This window comes from Acomys minous (assembly GCF_964271855.1).
Source record: "Acomys minous genome assembly, chromosome: 18".
Lineage (NCBI taxonomy): Eukaryota > Metazoa > Chordata > Mammalia > Rodentia > Muridae > Acomys > Acomys minous.
Genome location: NC_140501.1, coordinates 19,297,484 through 19,316,716, shown reverse-complemented (window position 1 = coordinate 19,316,716; position 19,233 = coordinate 19,297,484). Strand labels below are relative to the sequence as shown.

The 19,233-nt window shown below is 35.7% G+C and overlaps 1 protein-coding gene across 13 annotated transcripts in view; it reads right to left on the bottom strand.

Annotated features, from left to right (window-relative positions):
* MYCBP2 (MYC binding protein 2) overlaps positions 1-19,233 on the bottom strand; it is a 230,898-nt gene that overhangs the window by 165,852 nt on the left and 45,813 nt on the right. For all 13 annotated transcript variants that reach the window (XM_084767812.1, XM_084767815.1, XM_084767818.1 and 10 more), the window contains exons 4-13: positions 17,141-17,294; positions 12,286-12,482; positions 11,300-11,542; positions 11,034-11,105; positions 10,187-10,283; positions 6,512-6,585; positions 6,227-6,365; positions 4,996-5,072; positions 3,690-3,894; positions 2,265-2,429 (exon numbers count right to left, since the gene is read on the bottom strand). In XM_084767812.1, coding sequence (XP_084623938.1) covers positions 2,265-2,429; positions 3,690-3,894; positions 4,996-5,072; positions 6,227-6,365; positions 6,512-6,585; positions 10,187-10,283; positions 11,034-11,105; positions 11,300-11,542; positions 12,286-12,482; positions 17,141-17,294 — 1,423 coding nt within the window. The remainder of the gene's footprint in view (positions 1-2,264; positions 2,430-3,689; positions 3,895-4,995; positions 5,073-6,226; positions 6,366-6,511; positions 6,586-10,186; positions 10,284-11,033; positions 11,106-11,299; positions 11,543-12,285; positions 12,483-17,140; positions 17,295-19,233) is intronic.

Sequence of the window (19,233 nt, the reverse complement as noted above, 5' to 3'; positions counted from 1 at the left end):
TTGGTGCTTCTCTGGGACAAGTGGGCGACTTGGGATCAGGGAGGCTCCTGAGAAAATATGGGGTGACCCTAGCTGAGACTCTTAGCAATAGGGGATACTGGGGCTGAAGTATCCACATGCTGTAGCCAGGCAGGACTTTCAACGGAGTGACTTGGACACCAACCCACCCACAAAACCCTTGACCCAAAATTAGTCCTGCCTACAAGATGTGCAGGGAGAAAAGATGGAACAGATGTGGAGGGAATGGTGAACCAATGCCTCACCCAAGTTGAGACCCAGCCATGGAAGAGACCCAACCCCTGACACTATTAATGATACTCTGCTAACCCTGCAGACAGGAACCTAACACAAATGTCATCTGAGAGGCTTCATCCAGCAACTGATGGAAACAAATGCAGAGACCCTCATCCAGCAGATAATGAAAACAGATGCAGAGACCCACAGCCAAACATTAGGTGGAACTCAGGGAGTCTGGTGAAAGAGGGGAAGGAGTAAGAGTGCTGGAGGGATCAAGGACACCACAAGATGTACAATAGCCAACTAGCCTAGCCCATGGGGGCTCAGAGAGACTGAACCACCAACCAAAGAATAGACACAGACTGGTCCTAGGCCCCCTACACATATGAAGCTGATGGGCTGCTTGGTCCTCAAGTGGGTCCCCTAACAACTGGAGCAGGAGTTTTTTCTGACTCGGGCTCTGTTGCCTCCCTCTGGATCCAGTTTCCCTAGGAGGGCTTCCTTGTCTTTGCCTCAGGGAAAGAGGCAGTTCTGACGTGGCTTGATGTGCCATGGCTGGCATGGTGGTGGTTGAGAGATGGGGGGTGGGGGTTATGGGGGGGAGAGGGGAGGGTTTGGGGGAAGTGAGTGGGACTGGGAGGAGAGGAGGGAATGATGGAGTTGAGATTAGAATATAAAACGAACAAATAAATATATTAATGAAGAAAAACTCAGCAGAAAAATAGTAAAATACTTGTATAATGAAACAATATTACTTTTAGAAAATCTGCATGATTTTTAAAAATAGTAGTTTTCATTGTTAAATCTGTTTATTAATTTACTTCCTGTGCGTGCATTTGAGTGTTTCTGTGATGCACATGTGTAGATCAGAAGAGAACTTGTGGGCGCTGGTTCTCCTTACACCCGAGTCCTAAGGACTGACTCAGGTTGGTGACCTTAACAGCAAGCGCCTTTGCACACTGAGCTGTCTCACCAGGACTCACAATATTTTTGAACCTCTAATACTTTCTTTCACAATCCACTCCTCAACCTCACTCATATTACTTTCAATATGCTCTTCCTATCAATGTGCTAGCCTTATTACTTATTTTTGCAATAATTTTAAAATTACAAATGCATGCTTAGCCTTTTTAAGTAGTCATAAGAGTAAAAACTAAAGAGTTAGTCTTCTAGACTATACCAAAAATTTCATTTCCAAAAATTAAGGTAATTGTTTAAAGTAGCACGTGAACATATGTATAATCTATATCTAACAGAACAAAGTTTGATTACTAGATGATCATTTGCTAAGCTCTTGCACATTCTAGGCTCTGTGTAGAGCATTTCTTAAGTGTGATTTCTTATAGACTTATAAAAAATTATGAAGCAGATAATGTCATTCAGCCTCTCTTTAAGGAAGGAGGGAACAAAAAGAAAACTCTGTAAGCAAACTTTATCCCACAAAAAGTTAGTAACAAACCTGACTTTGTCCATAGCACTGAATATATAAAGCTTATACATATAAAATGATCTAGCTACTTCTATCCCTCATATCCACCTCCTTAACTTTTGGGATTTTAATCCGGCACCTGATAGGCTTGTAAGTAATTCTTGAGTCTGTGTAACAGGCATTACAGAATACAGTCATTAGCAAGGGAAATAATTTTACCCCATTGTCTAAGTGGAGAAACAGATAATTCAATGATTTTAAATCAGCCTTGTTTTAAAAACTGTCTCCTGATAATGACTACCATTATCCCAAAGACCTATTACATGAGCTTTTGGTGGGAAGACAAAGTAACTAATGGAAATAATAATGTCCTCACCAAGTTCATGACCAGCTTTGTGTGAAATGAATGTCAACTCTTCTACGGACAAAATACAATGAAAAATTTCTTCCCCAAAGTTTCACATTTGGAAGAAAGTGTCAACTATGTAGAGAACACACGTTATGATGTTAATTTCTAGACACATCTTTGTTACATCTAGTAATTCATAGTGGAAGCTTTTTTGCATAAAAGTAAAATGATTGTTAATTTTTAACTTACTTGAACTATCAGAATAAATAGCATCTTTTCCAAACATGTACAGTTCTCCATCTTTAGAAATAACAGAACTGCTTCCGTTATTGCAGGCTGTGTACACCACAATCTTCCCTTCCATCTTAATAATCTTTTTAGGTTTATAGGGTTTTGACTGCCGTCTGCTCTTAGCTAAAAAGACAAATAAAATGAGTGTAAGGTATCTATGTGTCAACAATAAGAATAATTTGTACATAAAACCAAAGAAAAGGAACATATCCTTTACCTCTTTGATACACTTTATTAAGTCACGGAAATGCCTGGGTTTACCGCCATGCTGATTAAAATCAGGAACTTGCTAGCCTTAAGTAGTCAATTAATATTTAGACTATCATTGACAGATCTTCCTTTTTTGTAGCATAGTGATTTCCCAGTAAGAAACATTAGTTTCCAACAGACTTCTGAGAGACTCAATCTCTTGATTAACTTTTATAATATTCACACAACTAACACAAACACACAGACCACCCAGCTCACACGCGCACACTTACATCACCTCCTTTTTATCTCTCATTATAATTAGTTTGCATTCTCATATTATATTCTGTAACAAAGCTTTTCATTCCTATAATAGATATTAAGTAGCTATAACAAGTCAACATGATTATAAAGATGATACACGTATGAAAAAGAACAAATAAATAGAAATATGATTTAAAAAGCCATATTTTCTACCCTTGAAATAAGCCAAACATGGGAAACATCAACTAGCTGTTCATTTGGTTAATTAATTTCTTGCATGCTCTCAGAATAAAAACATCTTGTTATACTACAGCTTAAAATATCACCAAAACATCTTGTTATACTGCAGCTTAAAATACCATCATTATGCCTTTTACTTGACTTGACACTTATGCGTATGTCCAAACGCGTGTGTCTAAATATTCAAGTTTCTAGGAGATGGTCACATACTCCGGCTTTTCCCAAAGTAACTTCTATTTACACATAACTTTCCATTATGCACATACTTCAAAAAAAAATGCTTCAAAAAAGCATAGAGGAAAATTATGCTTTAAAGAACAATCTAAACATAAATTTAGACCAAATCATTTATTTTTTCATTGCTGAGCAAATGATTTCCTCATAGAAAAATAATTTCATGAACAGTAACCTATAGCTAATACTTATAAACAAAGTTACATAAGGTTTATTTTCATTTTGAAATACACAGTTTTGCCAAGTTTTGGGTTTTTTAAGAAATCTACTAGAAGAAATAAATGAAAAGGAAAAAATCCACCAACCATCTACTCTGATTTGAGTAGTCATGTACCCATAAAGATGGAAATTCATCCATATGAACCACAGAGTGAAACAGGCCCCTCTCCTTGGCTCATCATCTACTGGACATGACATACAAACGTGCTGCCGAGCACCAACTCTCAATGGACTTACTGGACTCTCCATCTTCTCCTTTGCTTGCAGATCCTGTAAAGAACACACTTCCATCCTCCGCTACTAAAAGAGCATGCGAGCCATCGTGTCCAACAGAGAAGTGCACTATCTTTGGAGATTTGGTGATTGGTAACTCAACCCATTTTCCTGCTGAAGGACCACCTTGTTTGATGCCAAGACTCTGATATTTGCCAGTGTAATATATCTTACATGTCAAAAGAAGAAAAAAAGAAAAAGAAAAACAGAATTTAGACTGCCTTACAGAGTGGTACTCCAAGAAAGAATGTAAAAGTTTCCATATTTTAGTGAAAGGTAAAAAACAAAACAAAACAAAACTTGACATTTTAAAAATAATTTCTTCAGATTACATCCTGAGTGTTATCCCCTCACTTGTATCCCTCCCGCTCGCTTTCTGCCCTATTCTCCTCCCCTAGACCTCTGACAGAAGAGGACCTCTTCCCCCCACCCTAATATGATCACAGCCTATCAGGTCTCATCCTGATAGAAGAGAACTTCCCCCCCCCCCATATTATCACAGCCTATCAGGTCTCATCCTGATAGCTGTTTCTCCTTCTTGTGACTGTTGCCAGGCTTCTCCACCAAGGGGAAGTTGTCAAATTAGGGGCACCAGAGTTCATGTCTAAGGTAGTTGACTGTTCTTTTTATGCTATTTAAATTTCATGATCTGAGGGAGATAGAAATTGACCAACTCAAGCTTATTTTTTCATATGTATTCTGGATATTTATAATTTTCATATTTATTTTTCTATGAGTATACTCGGAGAAAAAATTCATAAAATCTGTTATTCACTTTTTAAACTTATAAAAAGCTACATGTAAATATATGCCTGATAATTTTTTCAGAATTCACTTAAGTTATGTTAATTTCTGTTTACATTTACACTTATTAGGCAAAAAAGATATATCAATCTATATAGGCTAAGCTGTACAATCTATACATTAATTAAATAAGCTTAAATTATATCTTAATTACATATTTTATTAGTTCTGAATATCTTTTAGAAACTTCTGATTTCTCATTTATTAGAATGAATATAAAATACAAGCTTACACTAATTCAAAATTTATAGAAATCCACAATTAAATACTTTCAAAATATAACTTTTAAAGGTTATAAATTTTTAGGTCTTAAATGTCACAACTCTTTCATATTATTTTCAACATGAAAATTTTACCATGTAAAAAACTATAAAATTATTTAAAATGTGTAAACTGAATATGTAACAATTTGTACCTTCTCTTCAATGAGAAAAAGTTAATATTTAAAACAAAATAAATAACTTACCTTTCCATTTGCTGTTTTCATTAGTGCAAACTCTCGTCCTGCACCAAGTACTGCTGACTCCTCATCAAATCCTGTGCCTTCAGTAAAACAACAGTCATAAGTACAACTGTATTTCTAATACATGAAATTCTAAGTACAACATGCACTCTATTAAAGAATTTCAGTCAGTTCAATCAGTATTGTTAAAAATTAAAATGCTCTGGCCATGGTGGCAGGCTATGGAGGACACTGGTTTGGGAACTTGCTGATGCTACCTAAAAGACTGTCACAAAATGAAAAGAAAAAGCAAAGTAAGACAATAAGACCAGCATTTTCTTAAATTTTTAGAGATATAAAAATTGGCTTATAACTTCAGGAAAAGATAGTTGTTCTAATCTTGATATATTTTAAATTACTACATTTTATAACAAAACACTAAAAAAAAATCAATATCAATAGTAGTCATTGAATTAAAGTATAAAAATGTTTGTATTAAGTATCACAGGTTCTAAACATCATAAAATATGTAAATATTATCTTATTTGGTCTTCATACCTATATTGCCCAATATTTGAATAAACAAATACAAAGCTTGTTTACATTTGCTTGTTTGTTTTGATTTTACAAGACAGGGTTTCTCTGCAGTCCTAGCTCTTTGTGGACCAAGCTGACCCCAAACTCACACAGATCTGCCTGCTTCTGCATCCTGAGTGTTGGGATTAAAGTTGTGCACCACCATGCCTGGTTTCTGTGGACTTTTAAATTAAAAAAAAAAAAAAATTGAGCTCACCTGGCATAGTTTCCCATGGGAGGGAAGATATAAAAAAAATCTTACACAATTAAAATATGTGAGATATACTAATGTCAAGATTATTAAACTCCCAAAGATGAATAATTTAAAGGATAGATCTAGCACAGACTCTCCTAGTTACAAAGTTATACTAGTAAATCTTTAGTGACATTAAATTAATCAAACTCAGCACTGTTCACCCATAATCTTTAACAAACGTTAAGTTTATTTCATTTGCCATATTCAAACTGGTAGTTGCAGAGTATTATTATTAGTCACTTTTCTTAGTACTTTCTAATACCTTGTCTATTTACATGCTGTATTTCCTAGTTATTTCTATATATTTATTAAAAATTGTTTTATAGTAATAGGCACAATAGCCACTAAATTATAAGCTGAAGTGCTGAGAACACAATGAGTTAATATAGGAATACAAAAGAAACACTTATTTTGTCATCTTACTTATTATATGCAAATCCTTTTCCAGATCAAACAGTGAGATGCCACAGGCATGTAAGCATTTCCTGGCCAGTTTCAGCTGTAACTCTTGTTGCAGCACAGGCTCTGTGCTTGTGGCAAATATTCTGACAACAAAGCCATCCTAAATAAATAAATGAATGAATAAAATAAAATTAAAAATCCAGAGTATTACACTGCATAAATCAACCTTCTGCCACAATAAAAACCAAATCCTTTATGAAAAAATGGTTTCATTTACAACAGCTATTGATGGTTCTAGGTACTTACATCTCTTGAAGCAGCTATCTGGTTAATATACTCTCCATCAGTAAATAAAATATTTTGACCTTCAGTGTGGCAATCTATACAAATGAAAGAAAAAGTCATTATATTACACAACAGATAAACAACTCACGAAATGATTTTACTCCTCTGTTGAAGTCAGATTGAGAGTTTGTCACATAATAAGACTTATATTCAAAAAGAGACTTTTTAAAAATAAGAATTACAAATTAGCAAATATATAAATAATTCAACTAATGGTTCCCGTCACAAGTTGTGCATACATTGAAAAAGCTTGCATAATTAAGGATCTGAGTGCTCACCTAATTTCAAAATGAATTAGTATCAGATATAGTCTGAGAGTTGAACAACATGCACCATTGAAAACAAACAATGTTGGTTATAATCATTTCAATACAGTCACATGCAATGTAGGCAACACTACCACCAGACATACATCAGTCATTAGTGTCACAGAGAAATACAGATAGATCTAAAGCTTCTGTATTTGAAGTCTACGGTGTCCAACTGTAGATATCCCTTGCTTTATAACATAAATAATTAAAACTACTTATATGTTTCTCATGTAGAAAGTCAGTGTCTATTCCAGCATATATACTATTTACAATGTTCTAGACTTTCTATTTATCCTTCTCATGTCTGACAAATCTATACTCATTTCTTTCTTTTTGTCTCAAAACAGCCAAATATCTCAGCTACTACACGTATTTGCAAGCATTGAACACGTCTCTGTAGAACAGTGCACTGCATACTTTGATCAGAATATCAAAGTAATGCACAAGCTAATTGTGACAAGGGATACCAGTATCACAGAAGGACCCTGGAACATGTGTTAGTGGCTGCTGCTAAATAGCATAAAACTACAAGCAAAACTCAACAACTGTATAAATCTATCCTTTGGGAAAACAGGTATTCAGCAAGCAAGTCTAAAAGCACACACACTTCCTACAGTAACCATGGACAACTAGGATGAACCTCTCCATTAATCACAATACGAAAAGAAAATTCATTTCTAGTTCAACCTGAATCAACAAAACATAAAACTCTGTTTTTTGTAATACAGTAATGGAACCCACCCAAATAAGCTAGATCTTTGCCCAAGAGCTTCATACTAGCATACTTCCTTATTATAAATATGCAAAACACAGGCAGACCCTTACCAAATAGAGAATTCAGTGATCACAAACTGGAAATAGAAACTGGGAGACAAGGCCCACTGGTAGCCCAAGAGACTTGGTAATCAAAGAGAGGAGAAATCGAAAGAAAGAGTTCCTAGTCCACTGTATAGAATACAAAGAGGCGCAAGAAAGATGCTTCTCAAGCTCTAAGCAGTAAGATTTTAAACTAAAAAGCAAAGAAGAAAAACTCATTATAATTCAGATAATGCAGAGGTGGGGGGTGAAGCGGCGCGAGAAGAGGCCACTGCCGCCAGATGTGCACAGCGGAAGAACACAATCTGAGGGTTACATTGAAATATAAAGAACAAAACGATATTCAACAAGGGGTTTTCATCCATACTGCAGTCAAACAGCTGTAAGACTAGCAAGAATATGAAATTGAATGAGTTACCAATTTATGTTCATTTAAACATGGTATTGGTTAACACCTATAAATCTGACAGTTTACTATTCCTCCTCTTCTTGTTGGAAAAGCTACAGAGAAGAACTGCCCCATGTCAGGGAAAAGGCGAATGGGTTTTATTGAAGAAAATGAAGTCCATGCCAAAGAAATGAGCAACAGACAAGAGGCTTCTTCAGGCTTGAGGGCTGAGTCTTCCTGCCATGTCATAGCGAGATCTCCTCTTGATCCTTTCTGTATCCGTGTGTAACATTTTAAGACAGCAGCTTCAGGAATATGTCAAGCAACATCTGCAAGCTTGGAAGACACACAATATAGGACTATCCTCCCAAAGTTTGATTTGTTCTTCACTGTGAGCACAGCACATATTTATGAAACACAGAAAGCCACACTTGTACGGTTAAAATTTGCATTTATGCTAAATGATGCAGAATTTAAAATGAATAAAAGCATTAGCAAATAAGTTTTAATCATGGTGAATAAATGAAACACCTATAGGTAAATATTTTTAAATTTTCCTTTCAGTTATAGTCTTCATGAATGATCTGGACAGAAGTTAATCTTTTTTACTCATCAATTTAGGAGAACAGGTTTTGCCAATAAAAAAAAATGTCTTTGATGGCATTATCCTAAAATAATTGGCAGAGAGACAGAAATATAAAGAGATCTTCCAATTATAATTTTTGTACTAGAAAGAAAAAAATTAAGAAAACTGGAAGGCTCCCATTACAATATATATTAATCAATAAAACAGAATTTATAAAATTAAAATAATGCTGCAAGAGCCTAAGACCTGGAAATATAGTCATAGTAGTAAGTAAAAGGATATGTTTTTTAAAGCATTATGTAGAATATTATCATTTCTATAGCTATGTACATATGCTTATGGGTTTTATGGGACTGTTCTCTTTAGAACAGTCAGACATGATGGTACATGCCCTTAATCCCAGCACTCATGAAGCAGAGATAGGTAGATCTCTCTGAGTTCAAGGGCAGCCTGCTCTACAAAGCAAGGTTCAGGTCAGGCCAGGCAGAGCTGTACAATGAGACCCTGTCTCAAAAACAAAACAAAACAAACGAACAACAACAATAACAACAACAAAAAACCAACACCAACAAAAAAGAAATGTAGAATCTGAAAGTTATTACAAAATGATTTGTTAGGTTGCCAGTTTTCCAAAGCGGTTCTGTCACTGACATGGCATGAAATGTTTCATTTGCTTTATGATGCTGTCTATATACTACTTTGCAGAATTAGAAAAGTTCAAATAATTTTCTAATGAAGCTATAATATTTAAAAATTTGACAAGCAGGCAAGGAGTAGTTATCGCTCTCAAAGTGCATTTTCTTAAAAATAAATCTCATTTCTTCAAGAGATCAAAAGCTTAGGAGTATTTTACTGTTTGCCAAGAGATTACTGAACAAACATACTTCTTAAGTTTTAATGTGATCAATGGTATAAGCAAATTTAATGACTTTATAATAGAGAATAGTTATATATTTGCCTACATTGCAGAAAACCTGAAAATGAGTGTCTTTGCGCAGGAAGCATGGTGCACAATGGCAGAATGAGCTGTGCCTAAGTCTTTGTATCAGAGCTTTCGTAGGACGCGTATATGATGGAATGTGAACAATTTCCTGACCACCCTCCGCACTATCCCTGGAAGTCCTTTACAGCAGAGGAAACCCCCAGCGCACTGCTAAGGTGACTAACAGCCAGAATTGTTTCTTGTACAGGGCAATGTGAGACTTAAAGTAGCAGTTCTAGTAACAGCAACAAATTGCATTACCTGCTAACTGAACGAATAAAAAAAAAGTCTTGAGGGGTAAAGGTAGGTGTTAAACTCTATAGATGAGTATGAATATGGCAATGAATATTAAACCTCATTGTACTTTGTTTCTGATACCTAGTATCTTCACATGTATTCACTTATTGCAGGTTATAAAATGGTTTGCATGTCATAGTATTTAAAAATTCATTTGTAAAAAAGCACTATTCTTTGCTAATTACCAATACAATATCTTAACATGCATGTTCCTTAAAATTACTTGTGAAGAAGAATATGACTAGTTAAAACATACCTGGTAACATCACAGTGCCATCTTGTTCCAGTGTTTCAGGGCTTATTCTTATGGCTGTCATGCTGTGGTTATTCACATCTCGATATAATAAATAACCCTAGCAATAAACAATTTTGTTAAAATATATTTTCATTACCAATAAAAAATTACCTATTTGTCTCTATGTTATATTGTGTTGATGAACAATGAACCAATAATGCTACATAAACTTTGTGGGTATCTGTATGCACCTCTAGCAGGTAGCTGTCCACTGGGCAGGCCAAGAGTGTTTGCTAAAAGGAACAGGGTCAAGCATGGTGTGGTGGCACACACTTTCAATTCCAGCACTTGGGAGGCAGAGGAAGGTGGATCGATGTGAGTTTCAGGCCAGCCTGGTCTATAAAGGGAGACCAGGACAGCCAAAGCTACACAGAGAAACCCTGTCTCAAAACAAAAACAAAAACAAATCTAGGCTTAGAATGGAAGTTTATGGCGAGGAGCTCTAAGTTGATCTCAGGTCACTTATTCATTTTCAATTCAGATTTGCTAATGAAAAAGGCTTGATTCTCATCCCTAAACTTGCTTAAACAAGGACTCCAAAGAAGGTATTTTTAATACCACTTTAAAAGTAAATAACAGAAAGCTAAATAAACTGATCTTCCATAAGTCACATACTTACTAAAAGGCAGAACCAGACTTGTATCTGAACCACTTATGAATTCTGAGTTTACATTTTTCACCCTACTCTGTCCCATTACCTAGCCATTTTAATAAAAACACACCATTCTCATAAAAATCCATTCAATAAGTATGAGCTATATATTTTTAAAAGGTAAGATAATTTCATTTATTGAAGATATTCTCCTACCTGGGCATACCCTAACCAGGACTTTTTTTCTTTTCTGTTTCTGATACGGGATGTAGAATTATATATATGGCCCTGTAAAATAACAAAAATTTGCCTATGAATAGATTAATAATTACTAATCAAAAGTAGCGAAGTACACATAATATTTAATACATACATCTCAATTATAATGCTCAAGTAAAAATCAAAATTAGACAGTGATAAAGGGACTACACCAGGGCACATTTGATTACTGTTATGTTAAGAACTGTAAGGATTCATATTACCCTAACGGTTCCACTGTATCCAGAGCCTATTTTGTATAAGCCATCCTTGCATAACAAATAAAGAAAAAATCCATCATTCTGAAGCAGACACTGGTCGTCTTCATCAACAGATACTTCTTTTAATGGCCACTTGTGCATCAAAGCTGCTTTCTTAATGCCATTGCTAAACCAGTCCTGGATTTGAATCTTTCCAACCAAAACTGCCTGTACACTTCTTTGTAGTGAATTTAGTATTGTTGGCACCTATTCAAAAGAGAAAAAATGAGAAGATATTTTAAATTTTTTTTCAAACACTAAACAGACAAAGTAAAAGTACTTGCATTATCTCTGGCAAAGACTGATCAAAGGTACAAGCTAAAAGTTCCTCTTTTAAACTTCAAGCAAACGAGACTTCTGGGTAAGTACTGCACGCTAACCAACTGCGCCACTGGAGCTCCAAACAAGCCTTCTTTAAGGATTCTGTCATGCACTTTTGCAAAATACTGTCTATTATTCTCGTTCTCTGTCGCTATCATCTATCGTTGTTTTATGGAACTCAGACCACGTTAATATATTCTCCTTTATTATACTCTAGCTTTCTTGTTCTCTATTCATGGTTCTTATTTTCTCTTTCAGTGTTGTAGTCTGTATAATTTCTTCCTCTTTTATCTTTAGCTCACTATTTGCATCTTTAGCCATACTACATTATTTAAACCTGCTTTAATTTTCTAATTGTAATTATTTTACTTTTTTGCTTCCTGGAGTTTTTATATTGTATTCATTAATCATATTTAAATATTTGGATTTTTTTTGCCAAAATCCATTTGTTACCTTTAATGATACAAAATTAAACACACATACAGCTTAAATCATATGGTGTATATATCAACTACAGAGAGATCAAAATATTATATAATGAGAAAAGGAAGAGAATTTCTACTGACAAAATGATGAAAAATATAACTTAGCATCTTCTAAATTCCTTAACAGCTGAGAACATGAAATACCTGAATAGTTTGGCAAGCATGACTACCATTGTTGGTTAGGATAGCAGAGATGGCCTGAAGTGTCCTTCCTGTCTCTCCCCAAGAAGCCACCAGACTAAAGAGGCAAGCACAGGAAAGAGCTGTGAGGGACTGTCCTGTGCTGTCGGTCATCCCAGTACTCCGAACAGTAATTTCCAAAAGGAGCTGGAAGAGAGACTCTGTGGATAAAACAAGATTCAATTTTATTCATTTGAGTTATAAAGCATTAATATGCATACTTAGTATATCTTGTCCACTATACATAAACTTATAAGGCACCAAGAACTAGTACTTTGCACTAGTTTTTGTCTAGTTAACCCCCACTACAATTAAAGCATTTATATAGCAAGGGATTAGAAAACATTTAGTTCTACCCCTTACTTTAGTAAATGAAGTAATACAAATTGTCTAAGGTCATATAAAACAACCGTGCTTATATAAAAAACTCATACTTAAAAGTCACAGCTTATCCTTCACGTAGCTTTATTGTCCTTCAATAACCCTGTCCCTCAAGTAAGGGCCACTCACTGTACTTTCACAGTAGAAGGAGTATGTACTTTTTTCTGGATGACATGGGCATATTTACAAAACAATAAGAAAACAATGCTATAAGATTAATATAAAAACGTTATAACGAACACAATGATATCTCACAGTAATAGAGGAGTATATAATTCACTTATCTTAAAGAATTCTCTCAAGTCATAGGACAAATATCCTTCTCCTTTAATGGGCAATGCAATTGAGACCCAGACAGATTAAAATATTGCCCTTATTTATAAAGCTCCTTGGTGACAAAGGTAAAAAGAAGACTGCATGCTTGTTCTGTTATCCCACCAAATTGCCTCAACACCACCCAGGACTGAATCGATAGCTGCCTGGGTGGTGCTTCAGCAGAAAGGGAAAGAGGCACTGAAAAGTATTAGAAAGTGAAATAGAGAGAAGATGGAAAAAAACAAGTCAGACTGACAGAAAACCTTGAAAAGATAAAGAGAAGGAATAGAAAGGAAGGAAAGTGAGAAGCAATGCTTCCCAATCCTCTAAACACCAGAAGGTTTTGTGATTCATTCAGCAATTCAAAGAAACCTAGTGGCCATTTCCCACCAAATCTTTTTCCTAGCCCCAAATTAAACCATGTGTTTTCTTCATAATTCTTCCACTTTTATTTATCTTATCACTATCTTCCCATTTCATGGTATCAATCTACTACCAGTAGCTAACTGAGCTACCAAAGGGGCGGAGACATAATTTAACTTTTACCATTCCTTTTTGTCCACTTATAGTCAGAGACTTTTCAAATAAAAAAATCTAGTTATCTACTTAAACTACACTCATTCTTTTGGTAACCCTGTCATCTTCCTCTCCTTTGACTGTTTATTGCCCTGCTTCTTCTTACTTGTCTGTCTCATCTATCATTCCCCTTAAATATTATCATTGCTTCTTTACCTTCTTTAATCTATCCCTGCTCTGGATGATTGTCATTTTCCTTAAAATACTGGGTTTAAGATGAAAATTGTTACTAATTCAAATAAACAATTTCATGTAATAAATTCCATAACATAAATTTTTGCTCTTTATTTCTAATTTTAAATGTGTATGTACATGTATGTGTACATATGTATGCATGTGCATACCATGATGCACATGTGGAGGTCAGAAGACAACTTTTTGGAGTCAGTTCTTTCCCCCTATGTGAGTCCTGGGGATCTAATTCAGGCTTTCCGGTTTGTAGTGCAAGATATTTACCTACTAAGCCATTTATCCACTTTTAAAGATTTACTTTATTTTTAGTTAAGTGTATGTGAGCATATGTGTGGGGCACGCACACAATAGTTCAAATGTCTAAAGAGGCCAGAAGAGAGCACTAGAACCTATGGGACTGGAGTCACAGAGGTTGAGAGCTGTCCCACATGGGTTTGGGGAACAAAATTCTAGCCCTCTGTAGGAGCACAATGTACTCTTAACCACAGAGCCACTCTATCCACACTAGAAAGTACTTCTTAATATGTATAATGAGGTAAAAAACGACTTTCAATACTCCCCAGCACTGTAACAAACCCTATAAACATCTATACAGCTCCACGTATCTGCACCCTCATCTTCCCTTCCTTCCTCACGACAAAGCCTCTCTCCTGCTCACTGGTTATATTCTCGCCTTAGGGATCTCTCCTCAGTCATTTTTCCCATCACAGAGCCTTATGGATGCTGTGTTCTCTGCCTTGAATACTTATAATCACTCCTTCTTATTCATTCTCTAAATTATCGATGTCACATCTTTAGGGAAGTGACTCTCAGAGTTCTGCTTCCTCCATGCTGTCTGTCCACCTTTGAAATTATAGACTGTCCAATCAACTGGTGCTAATGTCAACAACAACAAAACAACAACAACAAAAGTAACAGTATAATACTTTCTTAATACCAAGCTGCTGTGGTTGAACAAGAATGGCTCCCAGAGGCTCATGTATTTAAATGCCTGGTCCCCAGCTGTTAGAACTGTGTAGGGATGATCAGGAGGTATGTCACTGGCAACACGCAATTCCCAGTTAACTCTGTCTTCTGTCTATGGATCAAGATTTCAGCTTTCAACTACTGTTCCAGGGCCATGTCAGCCTGCCTGCGGACATGCTGTGGGCCATGATATTCATGAACTAATCCAAATAAACTCTTTAATAAGTTATCTTGGTCATGCTGTCTTATTAGAGCTATAGGAAAATGACTAGGACACAAGCACTGAAGGTACTATTACATTTAAATGAATACTTCATAATATATTCTAATATTAAATAGAAAAACAAATATAAGAAAATTCTTCTCCTGGGTGAGGAGCTATTGGCAACTGACTGATCTTGGGTACGGGAGAGTCAGTTTTCTTCAGAGACAAAGCCTGACAGTCTGCCCATGCACACACTGGTAGTATTAACTGGACTCAACAGCTTTAAGAAAAAAGACCATGTAGATCTATTTGCATTCTTTTACATGTAGACATCCAGTTAGGCCAGCACCATTTGTAGAAGATGCTTTCATTTTTCCATTGACTAGTTTTGGCTTCTTTGTCAAAAATCAAGTATCCACAGGTATATGGGTTTATTTCTGGGTCTTTAACTCAATGTCAATGATCAATCTGTCTGTCTTTATGCCAATACCATGTGGTTTTTTTTACTACTGCTCTGAAATACAGCCATGATACTACCAGAAGTTCTTTTATTGTGCAGAATAAAAGCTCCTATGTAAAATAAGTAAAAATGTCAAAATAATGTAGTTGAGTAGCATGTCAAAGTACGAATAGGATTACTGATGCTACTAAAACAAAAACCAGAAAACCACTGATTCTTATATTCTTAGTCTATGCTAACTTTGTTTGGTAGCAGCAGTTAAGTGCCTTGGGATGGTGGGGGCAGAGGTGGGGGTGGGGTGGGGGCTAAATACTCTGTCTTTAAATTTTTTGAGTATATCTTCCCTCATACAATAAGACAAAGTTAAACACAAAAACTAAATCACTGTGTGTGACCAAAGACAGAAGATCTAGCACATAATTAAATTCTCAAAATATGGGTCTAATAAAATTCAAATAGGTAGGGCATAATTGTACACATCTATTATTTTTAGTACTTGGGAAGTCTTGGCAGAAATAATGAAGTTCAAGGCCAGTCTGAGCTACACAGAAAGGCTTTGTCACAAACAAACAAACAAACAAACAAATGAAGTGAAGCCAGATACAGAGAACCCAGAATCAAAACCCAATTCAGGCTACAGTGTTGACCCCAGAACCTTATTCAAAGTATCAATGTTTGGTCCCAGCTTAAAGCTACTGAATGAAGTTTCATACCTGGGCCACAGATGACTTAGATACAAGCTAATGTTTGAGAATCTTATCTATGGCTTTGAGGGTATTTACCTGTATTGCTAAAACAAGCTGGAAAATTCCAGACTGACAGGATACCCATGGTTGGCATCAGAGAGAACAGTAAGCCAGCTTAAAACGTATGCTTCCCTACACTTCTACCACACACATCTGCAGAAAGTTCCTATGTTCCTTACATGGTCACATGCGAGGCCTAAGCTACTATACGAGCAGCACTCAATGCTAGAAGTTAAATATACTTAAAGAAAAGCCAATATCTGTATGGAATAAAACTTGGTAAGTGAGCTTCCTCCCCAACACAATTTGTTGTTGCTGTTTATGATGAATACAAAAAAAAAGTTCTCCTTTTAGAAATAATTGTACTATTTGGGGTTTGTGACATTATTTATTCTTTTTCCCCCTTACTATTTTCAATACTCTACACCAGTGCACCAGTGGTTCCCCACCTTCCTAATGCTGTGACCATTTAATACCGTTCCCCCTGCTGTGGTGACCCCAACCATAAAGTTATTGTCATTGCTACTTCAGAACTGTAATTTTGCTACAGTTACGAATCCTAATGTAATTATCTGTGCTTTCTGGCAGTCTTAGGCAACAACCCCTGTGAAAGGGTGGTTCACCCCCTAGAGGTCGTGACCCACAGGTTGAGAAGCCCTGCTCTAGAATAACAAGTCAGTAAAGATGCCTACTTGCTACTTGGCCATGGGTATTCACGTCAATGGTAGATTTTAGGGTTTGGGTGTCATTCTGGGATTTCAAGGATTTATGTTTTGTTTGTCCCCTATTGTTACAACAATCAAGAAACAACTCTGCATGCACCATAAGTCTTTAGACTATAACTGCAGTGAAACACAGCAAAGGTTCACTCCTGCTTCCTTCATGCGCAGTGACATGCAGCTGCGCTTCCTGCTCCTGTGCATGCTTCCTGAGATGGGGCTCACTCTGGAGTGCTTCACGCTAGGCGGCAGCTCTTACCTAGGACCTCGGGTGGCTCTGACTGGAGGCCTTCTGGTTGCTGGCCTTGAAGCACATTCAGCAGGGCTTGGAGGCTCCTCAGACACAGGGATGGATGAGAAAACCGAGTCTCCTTGATCAATTCAAAGACTTCACAGAGCCCAACCTCAATAATCTGTTTAATATGAAAAGAAAATTAAACTTTCTAATATGTAGGTGAATGACACTTTCTACAGTCTAGTTTGTGCAAGTTATGCCATTACCAAATAAAGTGCTATGGTTTTTAAATGGAAAAGCAAAAACCAACATTAAAAAAATGTTTTTAACATGAAAATTTTGAAACCCATTCCACTATATGCAGGGCTAAGAACGATTGACATTATTTAAATGAAGCCAGAGCAAGACATGGTGGGGGAAAAAAAGAAAGAAAAGAAAAAAATTTGTAAGCCTGAACTAAAGAACAGATGGCATTCACCCAGAAAAACAGGCTCTGTTAATATCTACATATGATGCATTTGGTTGAATGTAACTAGCGTTGTTACAGTACTTATACAATGACACATACAACAAAGACAACTTTTAAGAATGATCATTTAAGGAGCTAGAAGCTGTTCTGTAAAAGCATCATTGATATTTTAGTTTAATTATAATAGTCCTCATTGGGCCAAGAAATCCCTGACTCTCCTTAGCAAAAGAAGTGAATCTTTAGTTAAGACTACAAGAGAAAAGTTACAATGAGCTGTTATGATAACTTTGGAAAACTAATAACTACTAAAACACTAGACAATAAAATTCTATTTCTTAGCTGACATCAAGATTGTGAGAATCAGACATGGCTTCAAGATGTGGCAAATTATGTACAGGTGACATTAAGAATTAAAATAAAACAAAGTAGTAAAATTGTTCGAACAGTAATTCTATGAGTAAGATAGTAACATAATATTCTTTTATTTTGAGATTTTATATTAACTTTTACATTATATGTAATATACATATTACACAGTCTATAAATGCACCCTTTAAAAGACTTGGTTTGTGCATCTCACTAGAGGAGATATGAAGAAGCTGTCTTCTGAGAGTTTTCAGTCTAAGAGAGTGAGCTATGCATAACTCTTACTCAATGTACATCTGTTATAGAATTTATTGCATTATAGTGACACTGATTATACTGTCTGCATTCCTAACTACCCTCTATGGACAAGGAGCATGCCCCATGTTCAGCTCAGTGCTTAGCAATGTGAAGACATAGTTGATAGTCATCTAACTAGCTACTTGTCTGTGTGCTACAGTTTTGGTTTTTTTCAGACAAAGATGAAATTAGTTGCAGACAAATCCTGAGGTTTTAGCTATCATTTGTAAGTTTTCTTGGGTATATAAATATAACTACCAAGGCAAATTAACCAATAGAATTGTCTTTATAAAAGTCATCTAAAATCCTAGACTTAACTATACTTACATTTTTCCAAATTTATGCACAGATTTTCAATTCATTAAACACTCTTACATTTTTTCACCTGTCTTACCTTATTTTGCTGGAACAGACTAGAAAATGAAAACATGCTAGGATTTCCATCTGCTTATGTATTTAGAGGAAATAAAAATATGAAGTACAAAATGTTCATCTCTTTTCTCAAGCATTGGAAGACTACAATATCTATTATTTAAGATTGCTTACTCAAAGAAAAAAAAAAAAGAATGCTTACTTTATTAACCATAATGACTTTTCATAATTTAAGGACTCTTTGGAGCTGACTTTTTTGGATAAGGCTCATTTATACGATGTTTCCTATTGTAAGACCAAAATTTCAAAGGTTTGTCATTTTCTAGTGGGATCCATGCTTGCCATCTCAAAATACTTGAAGCTCATCTTGCTGCATACTTTATTTAAAAATATACTCTCATCCTGATGAATTTATTTAGCTCTTAAGTGAACTCTTTATGAATCTGTAGGCAGCGATGGCTTAGGTTGCAAGAGTAAAAAGCTGAGCCACATTCCTTCCCCTCAAGAAAGCATTTTCTAGTAGAGATAACAAGTACATCGACAAATAACCTGTCTAACGCCCTGAAAATCCCAGGCTGCGCCAGATACAGTAGAATACGTAGAATACATGGGG